The following is a 20,059-nucleotide window of genomic DNA, read 5'->3' on the forward strand; positions in this document are numbered from 1 at the left end:
ACTGTGTCCATTCAGGAAGGAGCTGTTAAACATGACATGTTTACCAGCCCCCTCGCTTTCCATCCTGAAACTGATCTTCTGTCCCAGAAGCAACTGTAGTCAGTGAGGGGGGTTAGGTTGGCCAGCAGTGCTGCAGGGAGAGGGTGCCATGGGATCGGTGAAAGAGGGAGCCAGTATGGGGGGGGGGGAATCTATTTGCAGAGTTAAATTAACCTGTGGCTCTCCTGCAGCACCCAATGCTGGCAGGAAAGGAGAGAATAGGAGAAGACGGCAGCTGCAGAGGAGCCACAAGGGATCGGTGCTGCGGAGGATTGGCTGGATTACTCCTGTGTGCAGTTGAGACAGGACACAGTGGACCTCCCTTCCCTCGGGGCTCTTGCACCCAGCACACACTTGGACACATGATGATACTCCACTGTAACCACTGTATTATGCATTACTGCCCTACATGCTATTATATGATACAAAAGTTTATTTTAGAACAGCAACTTTGCAACTAGCTATTGTACAGACTACAATTAGTACAGACTACGCTCAGCTGAGTGAATATTGTCTTTGCACTTCCTTGCTACATTTTATGAATAATAAATAAAAAATATGTAAAAAATAAAATTTTGCCTTTAGTTCTTTCTTGCATAGAATACCTTTAGACTTTAATGCAACTTTAAAGGCTAATTTAACCTTTGGGGAAAAAAATAATAAATGCACATATTTTTACAGAAATAAATGTGCATTCATTATTTTCCCCCAAGGAGTCTGCAAAGCATTCCATCTGCAATCACTGGATTGTGGGTTCAATGTCAATCTCCTGCATACACTTACTCATCCTATCATGTACAGGCTTTCTGCTGAAAAGCTGGCGAAAGTGTCAATGAAAGTCAATGAGAACTTCAAGTTGTCTGCTGCCACCACAACTTGTTGTTTCTTCATTCACAGATTGCTGTGAGTAAATGACACGGCTGTGCGGCACCAATTTTGAAATGTGACCGTGGGGGAGAGGAACCACTACCCGCTGTCACATGGGGGTGGGTGCAGGGGAGGTGCAAAAGCATATTAGACCCTAATTATGTAACATGCAAAGGTGAACTTAGCCTTTAAAGTGGTTCTAAAGCCAAAACATTTTTACCTTAATGCATTCCCAGAATTACAGCAACAAATGTTCCACTAGCTCTTCTCTCCCCTAAACACTTCCCTGATGCCTCTCACAGTCCAGCAATGTCCCTGCCAGCAGCACCACTCTCCTATCTTCCTAGTTTCACAGGCTTCTTTTTTTGTTTATCTTGACCGCGGAGGTGTGAAAAAACTAAAACCCATAAGTGTACAAAAAACGTGCAAGTGCAAAAACACGAACACAAAAAAGTGCACTTAAGGGAGTGCTTTTGTCCACCCCCCGAAGGAGTAGGACTTCTACCCTCATCCCTTGGGGCGCAAGGCTCCTGACAGGGACAAAGGGTTTCCAACATGGTCCACCTAGCCAAAAGGCCTGGCGGACCCCTTTCCTTGTGGCTAGCCGAAGTCAACCACCAAGTACTAGGGCAGGGAGCTCTCCCAAAGACAGACCCCCCCCCCAGGAATGGCCATGCATCCTCCCCCTAGACTTCAGGGCAGGTCCGAGACCCACACCCTCCATCCAGTGAGGAAAAAAAACACACAAAAGTGAAAGGTGACCAAACAGTGAAGAAAACATAAATAAATAAGTGGCCATGCAATTGTGCACTGGCTAGGCCCTAGTTTCACAGGCTTCACTGAAAGCAATTGGAGTCATAGGTCAAATCCTTTGAGGAATGAGCAGAGGGTGTGGTTGAGCGAGTTCCAGCATAAGGCTGCTTGGGGGGGGGGGGGGGCTAGAATGGAGGGGAGATGGAAAAATCCAAATTCCTAGCTGCTGGGGATTCCGATTTTTTTAGATACCCGTCCTCTGTTCCCTAACACTGTACCATCTCTCTCACTGGGTGCAGCATGGAAGGTTTAGTTAGCCTCACCCCCCGTAGCCAGTGAGGGGAAATGGGGAATACATAAACCTGTCCCCTCATTACAAACTGTCGTTTAGTGGCAGTTCATCACAGCTCAAATTTTCAATGCTGTGTGATGTCCTTCACATTATGGGCGCACCGTGAAGGAGGTACCACTGTGAGATGGGGACATGGGGCAGAGCAAGGGACATGAGAACAGAGGAAGAGACATGGAAACAGCATGGGAGATGAGGACAGAGTAAGAGACATGGTGAGATAGGGACATGGGGACAGGTCTTTTTCTTTTTTCTGTAAGTTAAACAAACATTCTAAGCATCAGAACCACTATATATTAATGGAGCTCAAATAAAGTGTATGCTATATGGGGGTGTGGGGTAGTCAAAATGCACCTTCACTTGTGTAGACAAAATCCTTGCACTGGTCCTGGGTTTGAGCGATTGTGTGTGTGTGTATCAATGCACACAGCCTGGCTCTGGAGCGCACCCACATGGCTTCCCCATAGCACACAGCTTGCTATGGGGGCACTTACAGGTAGAAAGAGAGGACATGCTGGCAGGTGACCAAAAAGGGGAGGGGACCGGCTCTGTGCAATATCATTGCACAGGACAGAATATTTAATTTAAAAAAACTTTGGCTTTAGAACCACTTTAAAGTGGTTCTAAAAGATAACTTTTTTTTTAACCTAAAATAAAAAAATATATGATATTCACCTGCTCTGTGCAATGGTACTGCACAGAACAGCCCCAGACCTCATCTTCCGGAGTCCCCTGCCAACACTCTCTGCTCCACCTCTTTTGCATCTGCCACCATTGTAAACTGCTTGCTATGGGGGCAGGCATATGAGCTGAGCTATGTGTGTCCATAAACACATGCAGCGTTGCTTGGCCTCACTTCCTCTGCCAATACAGGGAGAGAGAAGAGAGCTGCTACAGTCAGGCACAGTGCTGGATCGAGTGAATTCTCAGGTAAGTATTTGAGAGGGGTCCATACTGCTACTGGGACTTTTTTTTACCTTAATACAGGGAATTCATTAAAGGTAAAAAATGTTATGACTTTAGAACCACCTTAAAGCGGAGTTCCACCCAATAGTAGAAGCTACACTTTTCTGCCTCCCCTCCACTGCCACATTTGGCACCCTTTGGGGGGAGCGGGTACCTGGTTATGACAGGAACCTCCTCCCACTTCTGGCTCAGTTTGCCACGGTGAACTGAGCCAGACGTTTGTTTCCCCCCCTCCCCCCAGCTCTCCGGGACACTTCACAGGTCCCGGAGGACAGCAGCCCATTGACAAAGTACAGCACGCTTGGTGCATGCACAGTGGACCTCTTTCACATGGGCGTTCCATATGTCCATTTTTCATCTGTCCTTTTATGGATGAAAAACGGACCCCTATGTATTTCTATGGACTTTTTGATGTAAACTGATGAACATCTTTTTACATCCCATAATGTCCGCATCCGTTAACATCCGTTTTTTGAACAGAAGAAAACTCTATTTTTCTTCCGCAAAAAACCCCGGAACGGACGAAAGACGGATGTCAATGGATTGTATGCAGCTCGGCAGGTCAGGAAAGGGCAAGTGCCCCCCCTCCTGAACTATACTAGGCCACATGCCCTCAACATGGGGGGTTAGAGTTTTTAGTCATCAGCTGTCAGCAAAATTGTTGGCAATTAAAAAATAATTTTAAAAAACGTTGTGGGGTTCCCCCCACCCTTACCAAGCCCTTTGCATCTGGTTTGGATTTTGAGGGGAACTCCCACGCCAAAATTAAAAAAATAGTGTGGGGTCCCCCCCAAGATCCATACCAGACCCTTATCCGAGCATGCAGCCCGGCAGGTCAGGAAAGGGGGGACACGAGAGAGCGCCCCCCCTCCTGCACCATACCAGGCCACATGCCCTCAACATGCGGGGGTGCTTTGTTGATAGGGACAAGGGTCTCTTCCCCACAACCCTGGGCTGTGGTTGTGGGGGTCTGCGGGCAGGGGGCTTATAGGAATCTGGAAGCGAGGGGGCCCCCAGATCCCGGAGCCCCCCCATATGAATAAGTTGGGGTACATGGTACCGCTATCCATTCACATAAAAAAAGGTAGTGTAGTGTGAATGAAGACAGGAGACATTCTTTGACAAGTCTTTTATTAAAAGAAGGGAAATAAAAGAATGTCTCCCGCAGTAGATCCAACGTCAATCACGATGCCCACCCCCCCCCCCGAAAACCCCCCCCCCACAAAGGCTCCACAACCGACGTTGGCTCCCGCCGTGTGACTGCGTCGATGGCTTGACAGTTCTTAAATATGTAAGGGGCAGGGCCACCCGGTGACATTACCCGTGTGACCGCACCCCTATGTGACATCATCAACTGGGGCATGCTGGATCAATGATGTCACATGGAGGTGGTGGCACATACATGATGGCCTCGCCTTGGGGCGGACTGACAACACATGGGGCCCGCGGGCAATAGGGGATCATGGGGCCCCTGTGTCCTTGACCAAACTCAAAAAAGCCTATGAAAAAGGTATCAGGGGCATCTCATGCGGCCCCCTACTGACCCCGGGCCCTCGGGCAGTGCCCGAGTTTCAAAATGGTCAGTCCGCCCCTGGCCTTGCCCCTTACATATTTAAGAACTGTCAAGCCATCAGAGCAGTCACACGTCGGGTGCGGAGCCTTTGTTTTTTTTTCTTTTTTACGGGTGGCGGCGGTGGGCATCGTGATTGACGTTGGATCTTCTTCTTTTCTGAATGAGTAGTGGTACCATGTACCCCATACCCATTCACATGGGGGGGGGGCTGGATCTGGGGGCTTCCCCTTGCTAATGGGGGCTTCCAGATTCTGATAAGCCGCCTGCCCGCAGACCCCCCACAACCACAGCCCAGGGTTGTGGGGAAGAGGCCCTTGTTGCCATCAACATGGGGACAAGGTGCTTTGGGGCGGGGAGCCCCCCGCCCCAAAGCACCCCCCCATGTTGAGGGCATGTGACCTGGTATGGTTCAGAAGGGGGGGGCACTTGCTTGTCCCCCGCCTTTCCTGAGCTGCCAGACTGCATGCTCGGATAAGGATCTGGTATGGATCTTGGGGGGCGACCCATGCCATTTTTTTCAAATTTTGGCGTCGGAGTTCCCCTCAAAATCCACACCAGACCCGAAGGGCTTGGTATGGATGGGAGGGGGGACCCCATGCCATTTTTTTAATTATTTTTCATTTCCATTTTTTTTTTGCATTCAGCTGTCAGTGGAGAACCCCGCTGACAGCTGATGACTAAAAACGGATGAAAAAAAACAGATGTAAACTCATCCGTTTTTTTCTTTGAAAAATGTGACTGAATGGAAGAAAAAAAAACGGACCGCCCGTGTGAAAGGACCCTATGCCACAAGGCTTCACTACTGGTTTCCCATAGTCAAGATGGCAGCGCCAGCACCCAACAGCAGATTGAAGGATCAACTCGGGGTGAGAACACTGCTGGATCCCTGGACAGGTATGTGCCCTAATATTAAAAGTCAGCAGCTGCAGTATTTGTAGCTACTGGATTTTATTTTTTTAGGGGCTGGTACTCTGCTTTAAGTCTGCTCTTCCTTAACTGTAGTTAAAAAAAAAAAAGGTTTAAGCCCAGTACACACAATGAGAAAATCAGACGATAAATACCGCTTTTGGAGCGATCGTCTGATAATCTGATAGTACACAGCTTTCAAGAGCCGATCACCACAGTTCATGTGAAATTATCCAAAGGGACAAGCACGAAATCTTTTATCTCGTATAACAGAACTAACGATTTTTGTTTAATCAGCACAGTTTCATCTGTAAAAAATTGAGTGACCGAGCCCACGCATGCTTGGAAACGAATGAATCCATTCCAATCGATTACATCAGGGCGGGCAGTTTTATTCTGCTTTATGAGAATTTTCATATTTTTAGTAACCTATTCTTTTTCGATTTGAGATTAGCATGTGAAAAAAAAAAATACGGACACTCATTCGAGCGCTATTCTCATTGTGTGTATGAGACATTAGTATCCTTTTAACTGCAACAGAGAAGAATGAACTCTCCTGCTGTGGGGCAGAGCTGTGTAAATCTCAGAAATGGATTGACATAAATACAAATCCTTTAGCAGAATAAACATCCCCATTCTATGTATTTAGCTGGGGAGTCCATCTGTGACTATTGCAGACAAGCGGCATCCTGGCAGGGCTGTGTGATTCCCCCGGGGAGCTGAGCCCTGGAGTGGTGCAGATCAGCCATACAAAGCCCAATCTTCTCCCGGCTCTGTAGATGGGGATGGCAGTCCTCTATAGAAGTGAAGACAGGAGCAGGCGGCGATCTTTGCTCTGGGAGTGTGCCTTGTATTCCTGCCAATGTACAGCAATGCTAGGTGTGTGCGGTGTGACAAAGGAGAGGCCACAGGACGACGACTATGTGCCGATCACATCGCCCGGACAGCTGCAAGTGACAGGGACTGCTGCCGCTCCATAGTAATCCAATATCTGCGGCTGGACAACGAGGACAGAGATAACTAACTGAAGAAAGTCATTGGAGGATTCCATGTCACCGCGATCTCCCCTGGACTGCCATCCATCCGCAGCGTCCCTGACACCCGACCTGCGTACACCTCCGCACAGACGCTGACAGTCCGATCTATAGTAATGGCACGGACATTCCTGGGATTCTAGGGACAGATCCCGGCCGCACTGTGTTCCTACATATCCTATTTATATCGCATTCGGATCTAAACTTAGATGTAGTCTACAGAAAGGAGGCTGAAGGCTGGAGACCATCCACTTCCTATAGAAGGACGGAGGAGGCTACACAGAGAGGAGAACCTCATCCAACATACAGAGGAGGAGTGAACATCCCACTCATCTACACAAAGCTTGAGGGAAGACCTTCCACCTACTCACTGAAGGATTGTCCTTCCCACCTACACACGCGTATGAAAGAGGGTCTTCCTCTCATCTCTGCTAAACCAGAGAAGTCTACATCCAAGGAGAGGATCCTATAGACAAGGTGAACTTCTCTATGCAACCTTCAAGAAGATCCTATAGACAAGGTGAACTTCTCTATGCAACCTTCAAGAAGATCCTATAGACAAGGTGAACTTCTCTATACAACCTTCAGGAAGACCCTATAGAAAAGCTGAACTTCTCTATGCAACCTTCAAGAAGACCCTATAGACAAGGTGAACTTCTCTGTGCAACCTTCAAGAAGATCCTATAGACAAGGTGAACTTCTCTGTGCAACCTTCAAGAAGATCCTATAGACAAGGTGAACTTCTCTATACAAACTTCAAGAAGATCCTATAGACAAGGTGAACTTCTCTATACAACCTTCAAGAAGATCCTATAGACAAGGTGAACTTCCCTGTGCAACCTTTAACTTGAAGCAGATCTCCAAAATATCAACCTTTTAAGTGAGAAGAATCACATCACTTATTGAAATTCTCAGATCTCCATACAAGTCCCAAACTTTCACTGAAGCTTTGTAACAACAACTTCAGCCCCAGTTGGCATCAACATCTCAGAAGGGATTATGCTGGAGATGACCTCCCTCCTCCAGATGGGTTAAACTCACCAATGGTTACCATGAGTTATGGGGAAACAAATCTAGCAGGCATTTTTTCCAGCTGCATAGAGAACTGGCTTTGTGAACTTGAAATGCTATAAAACGCCCACAGGTGGTTAGTACCAACGGCACCGCCTTCATCATCTTCATAGAAGTTTCCTGCACCTCAATGTGCCTGGTCCTCTGGAGATATATCCAATTCTTGCTGTGATCATCACTCAGAGATGACCTTAGTGTTCTCATGGCTCCTGCAGTAAATGTGTATGCAGTGCTCTGAGCCCAGGACACAGCAATGAACCTAAGATTTCTTCTGACATCCAGACATCTTCTCTGGATCCTCATAGGTAAGTGTCTTATCATCATTGTGTACCTTAGTGTCTGATTGTGTACTAGCTGTTCACACTGACGTTGCATTAGACATGCGTTTTGGCAAGGTTTAATATAATTGCTTATAATTATCCTCACGTTAGGTTGTTAGTTTCCTTGAGATGTTTCAGGACAACCAAGTATTAAACATGCTAAAAAGTGGTTCACTCGCACCCAGTAAGAATTTCCATATCTTTCAGGGTTTTAGGTACCAGGTAAGTAAAATAATACATTTCATGTGGCTTAATTGTGTCATGATTGTATTTATTTTGCAATTTCTCTAAAGCTATACATCTTTACTAACTGGTCAACTGCAAAGAAAAAATCCTTAGTACAGAGTTTCCAAATTGGATCCTCCAGGGGTACCTTAGTGAAGTATACAATGAGCTTTGTTCATTGTGTGCATTTTTTTCATTTAAATCTATTGCTGCAAGGTTAATGGAAATTGCTTGACACCATATATAGGGTTCAATTAATTATGTAGTAAGGGATGAAATGTACTGTAGACGGCTCCCTTGTGTCATGCCTAGGGTCTTTTGAACATGCATTTTGCTTTAAAGCAAGTCCTGGTTGCACCAAATTTGTGATCACCTTCAGTTTTAGTGAACCCTACCGCAGCTTTCCAGTCCATGCAGAGTATAGAACTCCAAGGAACATGACACAGGTCCTAGTGGTGGCCTCATGCCTGGATGCTTTCTGGTAAGTGTCACCAATTTCAGGCAGCACACAAGTGATGGAGCTGATCAAGGCAACCTACCTACCCACCTACAGTGTGGATAAAAAGTGCTAGTGGTAGATTTCCTTTAACCGTTCAGCTATTTGTATGATTTAAATCACGAAATACTTCAGCGTGTCTGAAAGTATGAAGATAGTTGTATAAGACAGTTGTATTATAGCACCTTGACAAAGCTTGAAGAGTGGCCACCAGTTCATTCCATTTTCTCTGCTCTTAAGGGTCAGAGTTATGAAAAATATTGTATTTTGATGACTGCACGTGGAAGAATGTACAGAAAAGGATAGTATTCAAGCTATACGTTCCTTTATTCCTGTTTCAATAAGTTATTGAACACGCCTTTATTGATATTTTTTGCACATTTTTATGCAGGACAAGCAAATATAACATACATGCATAAATAAATAAATAAAAAAAATAAATCCTGTAGCAATATCAATGGTTGGGAAAATATAAAGCTGCCAGAGGTGCTTGAGAAGTTGCAGCATTCACTTTATTTCTTCAAGAAAAGATGAAGAAGATAAAAGGTGGCCATGTGTAAGCACCCCTGGCAGTGTTTTAGTTTGTCCCAACCCCACTCATTCCCATTTTGTTGAACAATTTGGTCTGGATGCGAATATTGAGAAAAATATACCTAAAGGCATGTGGAAAAAAAAAGGTATCAATATACTAAATCTAACATTACCATAACCATATACTAACCACATTTATTTATCAGAATACTATACCTGGAATTCATAAAGAGTGACACTGTCTCATCCATGCAACAAATGAAGCTTGCGTCAGATTCATGTAACTGTTGATAAGATGTAAATGAATCTGTCGCAGAATTGCCTCAGACAGAATTCTGCCTCATACAGACCTATGTGTGTTGTACAATACTTACACGAGCAACACAATTTACTCCAACATTCAGCCCAGGTTCACACTGATGTGGTGCGGCACATCGCATGTGATTCGCATAGGAACCGTACCGCATTCCTGTGCAATTCACATGCAATTTCTGTGCAGTGCAATTTGAGCCATACATTTTGTATGGCTCAAATTGCAACACATCCACAGCAAAAAAGTGCAGGACAGGGTTGGACTGACAACTCATGGGGACCCCAGGCAATAGGGGATCATGGGGCCCCTGTGTCCTTGCCCACACTCAAACCACACCCAAAAAAAGCCTATGAAAGGCACCATGGGCATCTCATGGGGCCCCTACTAACCCTAGTACCCCAATGGTCAGTCCAACCCTGGTGCAGGACCCTTTTCTTGTCTGCATTACAATTGGATCGCATGTGTGTGAACACCCATGGGATCCGATTCTGCACATCGCACTGCAATTTGTGAACGTTGTGTCGTTAACTTAAAATACACCCACAACTATTCGTATGAATGGGGTATGATTATGATGCGGTGCGTAAATCGCACAGAAACTGGTGCGAATTCCAGACCCGGGCTAAAGAGGTCATATTTGCCTCTATTATTCTTATCACCAACGGCTGTATTTTGTGTTTTGCAGCCAAGTGCCTGAAATTAAAAATGTTTGCATATAACAATTACCTGAATTGGAAATAGCAAGGAAAGTGTTGCACAGCTTTCATGAATTTCATGCAGGACTTTCTGATACGGCCATAAGGCTAGAAAAGTGTGGTAAATGCTTTTATTGAATCGCCCTCCGTGCTTTTTATCTATAGGGGCCCATTTCACTTTCCACATTTTTGGAGGATTTCACTGTGATAAATCTGTCTTGGAGCTGGAACACATTCTAAGCTTTGCCTGTGTGGTTAACAAATGATTGATAGTTTGATTAATTATCAGAAAAAACAACAACATGAAAACATGTTTCACACATTCAAGAGCTTGAAGCAACTAGAAATGTTCACAATCAACAGCTAGCCTAGTCACTGGGATAAGCTTTGCATATGGCATAGATGAATGAAGACAGAGCTGTCATTTGTCACCCAGAAGATACAATTATGGAATATTGTTTATTTAGAAGGATTGACTTCTGAATCAATGTGGTGGACTGTGGTCACCTGAAGAAATAGCACACTGTGTCCTTTAAAGAGTAATCCATGGCGGGTTGCTTTTCAGAAAGCAGTGCAAGCATGGCTGATAGGCATTCAGGAGGTGATACTGCTGCCTTGTGAATATCCTCTTTTGTTTTTTTTTACATCTGAATGAGCCTTTTGAGAATACACACTGCAACTGCGAACCTAGCATTTGGCTCAGGGTTGCTGTATCTCCCCATTCACTCGAATATGTCACGTGGTACTGCCCTCCAAATGCAAGAGGATAGATCATTTTTGCCCTGCCAGAAAACATTGCAGCAGCAGCAGCATGTATACACCCCTGTCTATCTGACTTTACAGCTTGAGAGGGGTTGGTAAAAACATGGCTCAACTGTCTATATTTATGCCCCTGTCCCACCGAAACGCAAGTGCACACTAAGCTTAAAGGTTTTATACTACTTTATGATAATCACACAAAATAGCAACTTAAAGTGTTACTAAACCTAGGACCCTGCATTCACTATATCTGGTCTCCCACAGTACACAGAACATGGACATGCAATTATATTAGTAAATATAATCTGCTAAATACCTTTTCTTATCAGCAGTTAGAGCAGTCTTGGGACTTCAGTTGAGCACTGGTTAAAGCTTGTAGGAGTAGTAGTAGCGTTCTTTCTGCTCCAGGAGGATGCAGAACCCCTGACCTCTGTCTGGACAGTGCTGATTGGCCCTGTGCTGATCGCATGCACTCTCCCAAGAAAAAAAAAAAATCTCTAGCAATACACACCAAACTGAGCATGTGCAGAAGGACTACGGGTTCTGTCTGTCTTATCAGCGTGGACATTTGATCAACAGGAGGGGCAGAGAAACCAGGATCAAACAGCCTTTTTACACAATCTAGAGGATTAATCGTTTAAGTTCCACAGTGAGTGTAACACGCATGCTTTACAGCATATACAGACTGATTTTACTGTTGTGGGTTTTGTAACACTTTAATGTTTTGTCTAGAATTCAGCTGGTGGAAATGCTGACACTTGTAGAACCAGAGCAGCTTCATACCAGTCTTCTACTGCTGAGATACAGATCTAGGTCAAGAACATCTGAATTCACACGATAGTGTTTCAAAAATTCTGAATTCATTAAGGTTTAATAATCATTTTGCTAGAAACACTATACCATCTCCAACAGTGATATTGTCAGTCCAGGGCCCCCTGGTGCCCAGGCCTAGCTGCTAATATGGGCAGGACATTCTGGTTGCCTAGGGACTTTTTACAGTCATCGCGGTGACCTGGATTTGTTCAACCTTTATTTAACCAATCAGAGCAGATAACCAAGTTCTTAAAGCAGCACTAAACCCAAACACAAAATGTAATATATTGCAACCTACCAGTTCTAAAAAAGGGATGGATACTTATTTTCTAAGTATTTTGTCCTTAATTTTCACCTGTTGATCTTGCCAGTAAGTCTGTTATTTTTTAACAGACCAAGCTATCCAGTACAAATGACAGTTAGAGGGTGGAGACAAACCATTTAATACTGACAGGGGTGCTTACAATGGTAAACTCTTATTCATTTATATAAAACCATTATCCTAAAAGGGAAAAAAACTGCTGGAGTTTGGCTTTAATATGTTAGCCAAGTCCATTCAAATCTGCTAGAACATTGAACACTACCTTCTCCCCAGATTGACATTGAGATGCTGCTGTCCTAAGGTGTCTCCATTGCTCCTCCATCCAGAGTGCAGACACTCTAAGACAAGAGAGTGTGTTACTAGCCGGATTACTAGGTGAAAATAAAGGGTAAAAAGCCTTAAAAAGAAAACAAATGCAGCCACCTCATTTATGGCTTGGAAAGCCTTAAAATATTTACAGGCAATATTTTTAAAGAACACTTGTAGCCATACAAATCCCACGCTTAGTGCAAAAAAAACAAACCAAATGTGAATGGGAAGCAGTCTGTATCAAACTGCCTTAAGAAGACATATACAAACCATAAAATATATATGCAGTGCTATCCTTTTAACAATATGATTCTCATATGAAATCCAATATCATAGTTCTTGTATATTAAATCAAATCACCATGGGAATACATGTATAGTGAATATAATCACATACATGTAATACATTAACCAAATAGATCTATTCAAATGTGCATAAGAAGTGAACAAGATCATTTTCTACAAAACAATTCCATGCTGTTGCTCCATCACCATGACAAACTCTTACCAAAGAAAATAGACATAACAACCTCTGATGATGTCACTTATGACCAAACTCGTTGGGTGGAGCATAGCACACTGACTTCATCACATCCATGTTTTTGAAGCTTGTAGTTCTTCATTTCTTGTGAGATTTACTCTTATTTTAAATTAAACTGGTTGTGTTTACTTCCATTATTATTATTATTATTATTGTACAGGATTTATATAGCGCCAACAGTTTGTGCAGCGCTTTACAAAATAAAGGTAGACATTACAGTTACAATACAATTTGGTACAAGAGGAAACAGAGGGCCCTGCTCATTAGAGCTTACAACGTAGGAGATCTGGAGTTATTTTCTCCTTGCATGTACAATAGATGGCAATACACATTGTGGGTTGATTTACTAAAACTGGATCTAAAATCTAAATGAATAAGATCTAGTGCAGCTCAATAAATAAATAAATGTTCAAAAAAGAAGTACAGCCAAAGCTCGTTTGTACTTCTCCTGTGGATGACAGGAGTGCATTTCGTTCTGCATTCTTGTGACCCATTTTCAGCCGAAAGCGGGTTAATATCCGCTGTCAGCTGACGTCACTCAGCCGGCCCAGGCTGGGGAAAGATCCCGACTTTAACGTCGGCATCCACCCAGATGTCTGGAGTGGCATCTGGCTCAGCCTCTCAGTGAGCCGCTGAGAGCCTGAGCCAGCCACTCTCCACTCCCTCCACAGCTCAGAGCTCCAGTGACCTCTGGGGGGGCAGAGCTGACAGCGGTTACTGACAGTCATCACTCTTTGCTCAGAGTGGCAGGGAGAACTGAATGATCAGTGGTGTCTGATTGCTCAGTTCTCACCCTTAGAGCCATAGGGGCGGACAGGTGCAGCTTCGGATAGGTGCTGCATCCACCTAGGTAAATATGATTTAAAGAAAAAAAAAATGCTCATCTTTAAGGCTTTGACAATGAAATATGGAAGCTGATTGGTTTCTATGCAGAGCATCACCAAATTGCACGCTCTCCAGTTTTAGTAAATCAACCCCAGAATGTGATATGATGGGGTGGACATATGGCCAGTAAATACAGGGCATTGTCGATGTGATGGTCATCCACATAGAGCACTAAGTGACCTCTTTTCATCTGGGGGTCTACTCTCTTTCATACGTGTTTACCTTTGTTGCGGTAGTGGGGCAATAGCATGCAAGAATTTATTTTGTAGAGGATTATCTTCTCCACCAATTCATTTCTTATGAACTTTTGAATAGGAGTATTTATCTAATAAAATGTATGTATATTATTATATTCACTATGTGTATTTATGCTGATTTGATTTATAAGAACTATGATATTGGGTTTCACATAGGAATCACATTTGTAAATGAATTGTGCTGCATATACAGTATATTGTATAATATTTTTAAAGAACTATAGGTATAGTAACATAGACATTATGCAGCCTTGTGCAGCCTGTGTTCTTGTATTTTAGCAGAAAGAGGAAACTATGAAGGTAAATATACATCATTGTGACAATCTAAGATAATAGATAGTAAAGTATTTGAAATGAGGACAAATGAAATATTTGAACACCCCTTTGGTCTCGTTCTTGCATGACACAGTTTACATTGCCCTATTTGCTTTTCTTGGGATCTGTATAAAATATTTAATGTATGAGCAAAGTAGTGTTTGGATATCACGATGACCAAGCCATTCCGAAGTCCTGTTCCCAGCTGTCTATTTTCCTGCCTGAAAATACAATTCAAGTAGAAATCCCATTAATTCCTATTCCGCTAGTTCATATCTAGGCCCTGCAGCTTTCTAGGATTTTAAAACATAGGAAATGCTGCATTTTGATGCACTTGCACACAACTGGTAAATGCAACTTTCTTGCAGCTTTCTATTTTGTAACACATTTGAACGGCAGAGGACCCTATTCTGAATGCTTCTGCCTTACTTTAAATAAACAATTATTAAAAAATAATACATATACACTGCTCAAAAAAAATTAAAGGAACACTTTTTAATCAGAATATAGTATCAAGTCAGTTAAACTCCTGGGATATTGATCTGGTCAGTTAAGTAGCAGAGGGGATTGTTAATCAGTTTCAGCTGCTTTGGTGTTAATGAAATTAACAACAGGTGCACTAGATGGGCAACAATGAGACGACCCCCAAAACAAGAATGGTTTTACAGGTGGAGGCCACTGACATTTTTTTTCTCTACTCATCTTTTCTGACTGTTTTTCACTAGTTTTGCATTTGGCTAGGGTCAGTGTCACTACTGGCAGCATGAGGCGATACCTGGACCCTACAGAGGTTGCACAGGCATTCTAACTCCTACTCCTTCGATATGTGCTATTGCCAGAAGGTTTACTGTGTCTCCCAGCACAGTCTCAAGAGCATGGAGGAGATTTCAAGAGACAGGCAGTTACTATGGGAGAGCTGGACAGGGCCACAGAAGGTCCTTAACCCAACAGCAGGACCGGTATCTGCTCCTTTGTACAAGGAGGAACAGGATAAGCACTGCCAGAGCCCTACAAAATGACCTCCAGCAGGCCACTGGTGTGAATGTCTCTGACCAAACAATCAGAAACATACTTCATGATGGTGGCCTGAGGGCCTGACGTGCTCTATTGGGCCCTGTGCTCACTGCTCGGCAACATAGAGCTCAATTGGCCTTTGCCATTGAACACCAGAATAGGCAGGTCCTCCACTGGCGCCCTGTGCTTTTCACAGATGAGATCAGGTTCACCCTGAGCACATGTGACAGACATGAAAGGGTTTGAAGAACCTGTGGAGAATGCTGCCTGTAACATTGTTCAGCATGACCGTTTTGGTGGTGGGACAGTGATGGTCTGGGGAGGCGAGGGGCGGACTGACCATTTGGAAACCGAGAGCCCAGGGTCAGTAGGGGGGCCCCATGAGATGCCCCTGGTACCTTTTTCAGAAGCTTTTTTGAGTTTGGGCAAGGACACAGGGGCCCCATGATCCCCTATTGCCCGGGGGCACCATGAGTTGTCAGTCCACCCCTGGGGGAGGCATATCCATGAAGGCATGGAGGGACGCGGAGACCTCTACAGGCTAGAAAATGGCACCCTGACTGCCATTAGGTATCGGGATGAAAATCCTTATACCCATTGCCTTGGTGCAGTGGGTCCTGGGTTCCTCCTGGTGTACGACAATGCCCGGCCTCATGTGGTTCGAGTATGCAGGCAGTTCCTGGAGGATGAAGGAGTTGATACCATTGAATGGCCCACACGCTCACCTTACCTAAATCTAATAGAACACCTCTGGGATATCATGTTTCGGTCCATCCAATGCCACCAGGTTGCACCTCAGACTGTCCAGGAGCTCAGTGATGCCCTGGCCCAGATCTGGAAGGAAATACCCCAGGACACCATCCGTCGTCTCATTAGGAGCATGCCCCGACGTTGTCAGGCATGCATACAAGCACATGTGGGCCATACAAACCACTGAGTACCATTTTGAGTTGCTGCAATGAAATTTCAGCAATATGGAATAGCCTGGTGCATCATTTTTTTCACTTTGTTTTTCGGGGTGAATTCAGTCCTCTGGAGGTTGATAATTTCCTAACACATTACCAAGTCTATGTCAGTATAGATATCCAGCATGATATTTTTCCTCATTGAGATCGGATGTGTTTTCAAAGTGTTCCTTTAATTTTTTTGAGCAATGTATATTTTATACTATAATACATGCACATTTGTTCTGTAAAACAGTGCAAAGAACCAATTACTAAACGGAAAGGGCAGTACACACAACAGAAAATCAAATCCATCTTGTACTGATCAGGCTCCTGAAAGCCAATTCTGATTGTTGTACTTGGCCTATTGCAATAGTGTCTTTTGCACTAATTATCCATTACCCCAAATCCCCTTCAATCTCTCAGAAAAATCTACATTGCGTTGCTTTTAGAGCAGCTACTATTAGTCACATTTACCAGGATTTGTTCAATCTGTATAAGCAGCAAAATATCACAGAACAAGTGCAGTTGAATGTTACAACTGTCTAATAGCTATACTATGACCCGAATAAATGGAATTCTTCAAATTCTAGAACATGTAATGGCCCCATTTTTGTCCTCCTTGCTTTGTCCATCAAGGGACCCATAATCATGATAGTAACAGTCTGTAAGGGAGTCTCAGAAGTTCACACTTGACATTCATCTGGGAAAAAACAATCAATAGCCTGTTTACAGAACTCAGTGACTCATCCTTTATAAGAGGGTCAGTCTGATCTTTCAGTAAGAACAATTATACCTGCAAGCAAGTTGCACTGATGTAATATCCCTTTAGCTAACACATAGTGCTCTGTGAATTCTTTATTTTTGAAAAACAAATAGTGTGTGTGTGTGTGTGTGTGTGTGTGTGTATAAACAAACTTTTGTTTTCTCTGATATTAAGAAGTCTTGCCTGGGTCCTGAAGCCCAGAGATTTTGTAGAGCTTTGGCTGGGATAAAACCTTGGTTCCTGGGTCCATATATGGTAGCCAGGTAGTCTCAGATGTCCACAGGCCTTTACATGTGTGAGCTGCCTGATGCTCAGGGCTCCCTCTCTGTCTCTCTCCTTCTGAGCCTGCTGCTGGGTAAAAAGGCTGAGTGCTAACGTAACACTTAAGATATATTTACAGAAATCACCCCGCGCTCCACAGAACCTAGTGAGTTAGCTGCTATCACCTAATTCTCTATACCGCAAGATATGTAAAACAAAAATAATATAAGTGGTGAAGCGCTCAACTTAAATAATCAAAAACTAGTGCAATATCCCCATATATAAATATCACATCCCTAGTGGTATAATGATACCCAAATGATAACTCTTAAGCTATGCAGATATACAAATAATAATAATATAAATAATAATGAATGAAAAACTAGTGCAATATCTTCATATATACATAATATATCCCTGGTGATATAGTGATAAACAACTAATATCTCTTAGACTGTGCAAAAGTGATACTAAAATACAATTAATAATACCAATTTACATGAAATATTAATTACAATAAATTAAATAGTGATGCCACACTGTGCAAAATTATAGAAAAGTGTTCAAATAATGTCACTCCATGCTACAATAGTGCTCTTCGTGAAAATCTTGACGTGACTCCCCTCAATAGCAGAAATGCCCCCTCACCTTCCACATTCGACCCTTGCGGGTCACAGAGCTTTTTATATATATATCTCTGCCAGATATTAATCTCCTCCACTGCCTCCACCGACCTTGATCCTCCTCCAGGCAGTAAGTAACACTCCAATAACTCCCCTCATACAACGAATTCAAGCATCAGGGCAGGCCAGAGAGCTTCCTTCGTGTCCCAGGAGAGCTCTCCTGGGACACGAAGGAAGCTCTCTGGCCTGCCCTGATGCTTGAATTCGTTGTATGAGGGGAGTTATTGGAGTGTTACTTACTGCCTGGAGGAGGATCAAGGTCGGTGGAGGCAGTGGAGGAGATTAATATCTGGCAGAGATATATATATAAAAAGCTCTGTGACCCGCAAGGGTCGAATGTGGAAGGTGAGGGGGCATTTCTGCTATTGAGGGGAGTCACGTCAAGATTTTCACGAAGAGCACTATTGTAGCATGGAGTGACATTATTTGAACACTTTTCTATAATTTTGCACAGTGTGGCATCACTATTTAATTTATTGTAATTAATATTTCATGTAAATTGGTATTATTAATTGTATTTTAGTATCACTTTTGCACAGTCTAAGAGATATTAGTTGTTTATCACTATATCACCAGGGATATATTATGTATATATGAAGATATTGCACTAGTTTTTCATTCATTATTATTTATATTATTATTATTTGTATATCTGCATAGCTTAGGAGTTATCATTTGGGTATCATTATACCACTAGGGATGTGATATTTATATATGGGGATATTGCACTAGTTTTTGATTATTTAAGTTGAGCGCTTCACCACTTATATTATTTTTACTTAAGATATATAAATTATGCTTTTTGTTTTTGGGAACCCTGTTAGTCAGAAGTTGACTTAAGTTTAGTTAATGGCTTGCACAGCCAGATTTTTGTTTTATGTTATAGATTTGCTGCACAAAGCTCTCCTGTATTGAACCTGTTTGCTGGCTTCTGACTAAATGTGGAGGACAAACTGGCTTGGGCTGTTTCTGGTTGTCTATGTATTTTACATGGTTTGATGCTGCCTATACCAGTTGAACCTGTCCCCCTTTTAATAAATAAATAAATAAATATATATATATATATATATATATATACACACATACATACACACACACTATATTGTCAAAAGTATTGGGACACCTCTCTAAATCATTGGATTCAGGTGTTCCAATCACCTCCATGGCCACAGGTGTATAAAATCAAGCACCTAGCCATGCAGACTGCTTCTACAAACATTTGTGAAAAAATGTATCACTCTTAGGAGCTCAGTGAATTCAAGCATGGTACCGTGATAGGTTGCTACCTGTGTAATAAGTCCATCAATTAAATTTCTGTGCTATTAAATATTCCACGGCCAACTGTTGGTGGTATTATAGCAAAGTGGAAGCAACTGGGAACAACAGCAATTCAGTTACGAAGTGGTAGGCCACGTAAAATGACAGAGCAGGATCATCGCATGCCCAAGTGCGCAGAAGTCGCCAACTGTCTGCAGAGTCAATAGCTAAAGACCTCCAAACTTCACGTGGCCTTCACATTAGCACAACAACAGTGCGTAGAGAGCTTCATGGAATGGGTTTCCATGGCAGAGCAGCTGCATCCACACCTTACATTACCAAGTTCAATGCAAAGCGTTGAATGCAGTAGTGTAAAGCACACCTCCACTGGACTCTAGAGCAGTGTTCTCTGGAGTGACAAATCATGCTTCTCTGGCAATCCAATGGATGTGTCTGGGTTTGGCAGTTGCCAGGATAACGATACTTGCCTGACTGCATTGTGCCAAGTGTAAAGTTTGGTGGCGGGGAGATTATGGGGTGGGGTTGTTTTTCAGGGGTTGGGCTTGGCCCCTTAGTTCCAGTGAAGGAAACTCTTAAGGCATCAGCATACCAAGACATTTTGGACAATTTCATGCTCCCAACTTTGTGGGAACAGTTTAGGGATGGCATGTTCCTGTTCCAACATGATTGCGCACCAGTGCACAAAGCAAGGTCCATAAAGACATGGATGAGTGAGTTTGGGATAGAGAAACTTGATTGGTCTACACAGAGTCCTGACCTCAACCCGATAGAACAC

General features: G+C 43.3%; 1 protein-coding gene across 1 annotated transcript in view; it reads left to right on the forward strand.

Moving 5' to 3' along the window:
* The first annotated feature begins 6,320 nt into the window (after positions 1-6,320).
* Positions 6,321-20,059, forward strand: part of RAMP1 (receptor activity modifying protein 1) — a 138,411-nt gene continuing 124,672 nt past the window's right edge. The window contains exon 1 of the mRNA XM_089672397.1: positions 6,321-7,863. Within this exon, the coding sequence (XP_089528523.1) occupies positions 7,812-7,863 (52 nt within the window). The 5' untranslated portion in view covers positions 6,321-7,811. The remainder of the gene's footprint in view (positions 7,864-20,059) is intronic.

Source organism: Staurois parvus, unplaced genomic scaffold (assembly GCF_062004578.1).
Source record: "Staurois parvus isolate SC_StPar_1 unplaced genomic scaffold, SC_StPar_1.0 ptg000011l, whole genome shotgun sequence".
In the NCBI taxonomy this organism is placed as follows: Eukaryota; Metazoa; Chordata; class Amphibia; order Anura; family Ranidae; genus Staurois; species Staurois parvus.